Raw genomic sequence first — 6,781 nt, forward strand, 5'->3', positions numbered from 1 at the left:
TCTGCAAAATCTACAAGTGTGTCACTAAATACACATTTACTGTACATAGTTTTACTGCACAAAATACACATTTTATATATAAATGACTAAGCATTTTTACCTGAATGAAATAAATCCCAGTATAAAATGTGTAAGAAGGGGCAAAGAAGTTAAACTACTTAACATATTTGTAATTTGCATGGTGTACAGCCGATGTTTTTATAGGGATATAATAATTCTTTAATTTCAGTGCATGCCTGATAATATACATACTCCAATTTTTTTTATTAATAAATGGCAATAAAAAGGTTTTAGAAAATTATATATATATGTGTATATATATATATATATATATATCTATATATATATATATATATATGTGTGTATATATATATATATATATATATATATATATATATATATGTATATATATATATATATATATATATATATATATATATATATATGTGTGTGTATATATATATATATATATATATATATATATATATATATATATATGTATATATATATATATATATATATATATATATATATATATATATATATGTATATATATATATATATATATATATGTATATATATATATATATATATGTATATACCACTATTTTTATTAGTTGAATATGGAAAGATGCATAGTTCTTCACATTTATTTATTCAGTATTTTATGTGCAGCTTTTTGAAAGTGAATGGCTGAATGTTTATTGATTCAGATTCAGTACTAAAGTCTATTGTATATGTAGGAAAATCATTTTTTTGAGGTCTTCAAAGAACAGTGATTGATTCAAAAAAAGTTTGAAAGTTTCAAAATGTTCTTCTTGGAGTTGGCATGCTGTGACTATAAGCAACTGTCATATCAAAGCTGGAAAACAAAAGTTAAGAAGCTGCACAAACATATTGTACTCTGAGCACACTCCTCCTTGTGGATCTACCTCCATGGAAGAAACCTTTGCTTACTTCATTCATTGTGAATCTTGAAAAGACTGCCCATTCACATTTCTGTTCTTATTTAGCAGTAAAACTACTGATCAGCAGAGGGTGCTAAAGAGCTAAATTAAAAGTTCAAAATTCTCATCAGAATGCTTACCTATCTGGAGTGTATAGCTAACTGTCAATCAGAAGAATGTTGGAACTCGAGTGGTCATAGCTCATTAAAGGCAAAGGAGGAGCCACTAACCACTTCTGCCATCTGAAAATATAAAAACGCATGCTGCTTTCTTAAAAACTGAATAGCAGCAACAGATGTCAGATAGAGCAACAAGTTACTTGAAACTATGACTACAGAAAGAGCTAACCTTCAAAATAGCAAAGCAGCTGTCATTTGGTTCTAAACCAGGAGTGGGCAAATTGGGAGCGGGTAATTCAATATTGTGTCTTTTAAAGCTTTAAATGAAGGACCATGAGTTTAAACCGGCTGCAAAAAACTTCTCATCGTTTTCAATTGATGAATTTCATGTTGTTATTAAGAATGAAGTGTCCTATTGAAACAAGGAGGGAAAATCAAAAGTAACTGCACATAACCTGTGTACAGTGACCAGATTTTATAATTGAAAACTGTAGCTTTGAAGAACAACTTCAGCTGTCTCCTCTGCAAGGACCTCCGATCAAAATGCACAATGAATGCTACTAAATACATACTTATGACACAGCAGCCTCAGCTCCTTTACAGAGATTTTAATGATACAACTGTGGCCAATAACAGAAGCAGTCTGGGATTCTGTGAACAAGTCTTCATCAAAGCAGAGGTATTTTTAACCCTTGGAATCATAAGCTTGCTGGAAAATATTCTTGTTATACTGGCAATCATAAAGAATAAAAACCTACACTCTCCAATGTACTTCTTCCTTTGCAGCTTGGCCGTGGCTGACATGTTGGTGAGTGTGTCCAATGCACTAGAGACAATTATGATGGCAGTTCTGAACAACGGTTATCTGAGAATCGATGACCGTTTTATCCGACAGATGGACAACATCTTTGACTCAATGATTTGCATTTCGTTGGTGGCATCTATATGTAATCTTTTGGTGATTGCAATTGACAGGTACATTACCATATTCTATGCTCTCAGGTACCACAGCATCATGACAGCAAAGAAAACCTTTGCACTCATCCTGATCATCTGGATTTCTTGCATCACATGTGGTATTATATTTATCATGTATTCAGAGGAAAAAACAGTTATAGTCTGTCTCATTACAATGTTTTTCACCATGCTTGTCCTTATGGCTACTCTTTATGTCCATATGTTTATGCTTGCACGATTGCACATTAAAAAAATTGCTGCTCTCCCAGTAGACGGTGTGCTCCGTCAGCGCACGTGTATGAAGGGGGCAGTTACAATCACTATTCTGCTTGGGGTATTTATTGTCTGCTGGGCTCCATTTTTTCTTCACCTCATTCTTATAATTGCATGCCCTAAGAGTCCATACTGCATCTGCTACACATCCCACTTCAACACATACCTGGTACTGATCATGTGCAACTCTGTCATCGATCCACTTATTTATGCCTTTCGCAGCTTGGAAATGCGTAAGACTTTCAAAGAAATAATTTGCTGTTATGGCATGAGTCTTGCTATACGCTGCAAATAGTGATGTCTAAAGTCGAGGCTTTTCAGTACTGTCAGCAAATACTATGAAATATATATGCTAAAGAGCAGGGAAATCACTTTTTGTGACTTTCAGTTTTTCTGGCATTCTGCCCAGCCTCTTTCTGCACATTGGATTCACTTCTGTTTGTCTAAACAAAACACTTCACGTTAAGGAGGACAAATAATTATTTCCACTGTGTGCGTGTGTGTGTGTGTGTGTGTGTGTGTGTGTGTGTGTGTGTGTGTGTGTGTGTGTGTGTGTAATTTTTAATGTAAAATTGGAATTCACTGAAATGATTCATATCTATTACTAAGCAGCACTTGCCATGGAAGATTGCACTTTGCATTGTTTTGTTTTTATATGTATCATTCCACCTTAATTTTCTTCATGGAATTTGCACTAGAAAGCTACAGCTATGTCATGGAATTGCTTATAAAATTCTGAAATTTTTCTAAAATGTAACAGGACCAGATCAGTATTATTTACAGACTTCTTCACTAAACCAACCAAAAAAACTGTTGGATAGCATCTTTGAAAGGAAAACAGCTGGCAAACAATGTGTCTCTGTTCTAACTTCTGCCAAATATCAAAAAGGTTATGCATTCCTTTTAAAAAACAATGGATGTCTCCACAAACATTAATGAAATATTTTAAACACAACTAATTTACAGCACAACCACTAATATTTTACTTGCTATGTGCATGTTTCTGCTGATAAGTATAGTTGTATGGGTGCCTGTTTTAACTGTATTGTTGCTGATCTGTATGTGTTTTGGTTGACCTTTTTTAAAGATTATTTTCACTTCTGTTACATATGGAAATGTCTGTTGTGTTGTGTGTGGCATTTCATTTCACAAAATATGTAGGCTATAAATTATTTAGTTTGCTACCTGTGGAGCAAATTGCTGTTTAGAATTGTATTTAATAATATATATATATATATATATATATATATATATATATATATATATATATATATATATATATATAATTTGACATTTAGATTCAATGGGCATTACTAGTATTTAAGGCAATGAGGCAGACTTTTTGAAACACTGTGAAGTGCTAAAGAAAATCATTTCATGGAGCTTAAGAACCCTGAATTTGTCAGAATATATAAGCTGTTACATTTGCAGTTTATTTCTGGTGTAAGATATCACAATAAGGAAACTCAAAGAAATTTGTTATGTCACCATCAAAGTGTTCAGTTAACTGGTTAGCAAACTACGGTGATAGCAGTTTAAGGGTCTAAAATTATAATTTGTATGTGTCAATATCAACAAATAACAAGACGCAGAGAACTTCATCAACTGTTTTCTGTCAGACAAAATGAGATGGGTCCAAATGCCATTCTAGTCAAGATATTTGTCGTGGCTATCAATTGTTTTCTTCATGTAGTTTTGCAATCAAGCATATAAGCTGCTGGTAACTGATACAGATCCACAAGTTTTATTTATCTTCATGTCTGTTCATGTATGTACAAGATTCAGGGGGCACCTTGTGAACAAGGGCTTTTTAAAAAGATTCTACATCAGGACTACAGCATTTATAACAAACATTGATCTAGGCAAGTCCCTTTAGGGAAAAAAAATCAGTATGCACAATAATATTAAGATGTTATATAATAACTGTAGAAGAAATTTAAAAAATGACACGAGATGCATAATACTTCATTGCTGCTGGCCTACATTTTACCCTACAGGAAATCCAGGGGTAGTACTGGAAAGAATTTACTATGTATAATTGCCTCCTGCAACATCATGCAACACATAATGCTTGCAACAACCTATACAATGCAAAACATTGCATACTTTAAGATGTGACATTTATTTATTTATTTATTTATTTATTTATTTATTTATTTTATTTTACATTTGTTGACCGGGCTAGTAGAGGCCCGGGGAGAAAAGCTCCAAACGTGAATAGTGACAATGTTAAACATATATAGAAAGGCATGTAAAATCACGTAAAGTGAAAGCATTGGTAAAAAATATAATACTCGTTATAAACTCTAAAAATATTACTCTAAAAATTATACTATAAAAAAAGTATTTTCCAGGGGGCAATGGACTCCTGCACTCCCCATACAAGGGAAACCCCACACTCCTGGTCAATATATTAACTTTGACGTTGCACTCTCTTGAAGAAAATGGAATGACTTGAAGAGAAATTTAAAACTGACCTTCTCCTTCTTCAAGTGTACCACTGCACTCAATATGTGACCTAGTCTCCACAGGGAGTTCTTACTTCGGCATCCAATAACAACAATCTTCCTGTTATGATGTTCTGAGCATCATTGTAGCAACACCTGACAGTGGCTTCACACACCGGAAACCCAATGAATTACTGAGTCCATACTCAGTGTACTTGACATTCAGCAAAATGACTGCGTGTACTTAGGAGGTTGGCTCTCCTTTTCACCAAGATTGACTAATCTGTAGAGTATGTATGTAAGTAAGGAGGTATGGCCCATATTTCGTATTTGTTTTAAAAACAAAAGTTTATTTTATTGATGGCTGGGTACAGTGATTTCTTGCTGGGTCTACTACAAGTGCTGATATGCTAGTAACTTGCAAAACACTTGCTTGCTGCCACTTCATATGAATGAGAAATGCCCTATCTCCCAGTAGCCCAATCCTACTTAATAACCTAGCCCTCACCACCTAACTCTGCTGAACCATATAGCCTTGCCAGGGCTCTAACTCTGACCCTAAGACTCCCACTTGGTCCCTAATGCTAACCACAGCATTTCCCTCCCACTCCCTAAGCCTAAAAGTCCCTGATCACTCACTAATCCTAAAACACCACTCAGACTTAACTCCCTAAACTTAAACATGACTCCTGCTCTCTAAACCTAAAACTCCCCTGCCACTCCTTAAACCTAAACTCCACTCCTGCTCCCTAAACCTAAAACTCCCCACCCACTCCTTAAACCTAAAGTTCCACGATTGCTCCCTAAATTTCTCATTGTTTAACCTTAAACTCCCACTCTCCAAACCTATATCCCCTTCCTGATCTTTGCCTGAAACCATAACCTGCATTCTCACCCATGGCTGCCAGACTTAATTTGCTCAAGCACAGCTGCTGTTTTCAGGCAAGGTGAGGCACATCCACTCTCTTCATGTGGCTGCCACTCCTCAATTGAACCTGTAGTGGAGTTCGAACATGAGCGGAGGCTCGTAAGAGCTACAGGACACCTTATTCCCTGGTTTTGAGACTGTGGTCTTTGAGCACCTGTGACTTAGGTGCTTGTAGTAGATCCATTGATATTTCATTATTATGTCATAAAGTTAACAAATTATGACTGTAGCCCTCCTAAATCAGTGCATACCCTCTCTTCCTTCAATAGAGGACATCAGTGATAGCTGCTATTTAGCGATAAATTAAACACTTATTTTTTATTTAATTCTATATATTTTATGTGGCAACCATCATCATTCAAGAATTCTAAAGAAAATGGGGATGGAATGGGGTATGTGAAATTCCATTTTTCATGTACTCTTGTGGTATGATGCTTTATAAATACTCAGCACATCATGCAAACTTTTATCATCTAACTGTTATTCAATCAAAATATACATTTATTAGGCATAGTATCTAAAAATGGCAGTCATATTGAATAAAACATGATCTGTATAACTTAAAAGTTCCAATAACTTGTTCCTGTGCCAGTCACAGATAACAAAGTCACACCTTACAAAAAAATCATGTTTTGCTGTATGATTAAAAAACTTGATAGCAGAGTTCATTGATTATGTGCACATGGACAATACAGAGGGAATAAAACAAACAAAACTTACAAAACTCTTACTAAACTAATCTATAGAGTCATTTTATTTGTCATCACACAGCAAAATAGAATAGATATGCACTCATTCATTCTCCGATACCCATTTTGTTGTAGGCAAGGTTATTGAGGTAATGAAGTTTATTATTCTATCAAGAAAGTGGTACAATGCAGAGATCCAGTCCTGAGCAAGACATCAGTCCATTGCTGGATGCATGCACACTCAGTCTCACTCCACACATGAGCTCTTACCAGAAATTTAAAAGGTCACCCCTTCCCCTAATGGTATGTTGTTTTGAGATGATACCATGGAGAAGAGGAGGTCCCAGCAAAAAACAGAATGTACATAGGGAAAACATATCTTTGCACAAAAGTCCCCCAGCTGGGAATTGATTCCAGAGAA

The 6,781-nt window shown here is 34.8% G+C and overlaps 1 protein-coding gene across 1 annotated transcript; it reads left to right on the forward strand.

Annotated features, from left to right (window-relative positions):
* The first annotated feature begins 1,246 nt into the window (after positions 1-1,246).
* Positions 1,247-3,483, forward strand: MC3R (melanocortin 3 receptor). The gene has a single exon (XM_044090043.1). It carries the CDS (start codon positions 1,617-1,619, stop codon positions 2,589-2,591), a length of 975 nt encoding a protein of 324 aa, XP_043945978.1. The 5' UTR covers positions 1,247-1,616; the 3' UTR covers positions 2,592-3,483.
* The last annotated feature ends 3,298 nt before the right edge of the window (positions 3,484-6,781 follow it).

Source organism: Protopterus annectens, chromosome 12.part0 (genome assembly GCF_019279795.1).
Source record: "Protopterus annectens isolate FY-2018-M chromosome 12.part0, PAN1.0, whole genome shotgun sequence".
In the NCBI taxonomy this organism is placed as follows: Eukaryota; Metazoa; Chordata; order Ceratodontiformes; family Protopteridae; genus Protopterus; species Protopterus annectens.

Coding starts and splice junctions, on each gene's coding strand:
- MC3R (XM_044090043.1), top strand. CDS start 1,617: ATGAATGCTACTAAATACATACTTATGACACAGCAGCCTCAGCTCCTT.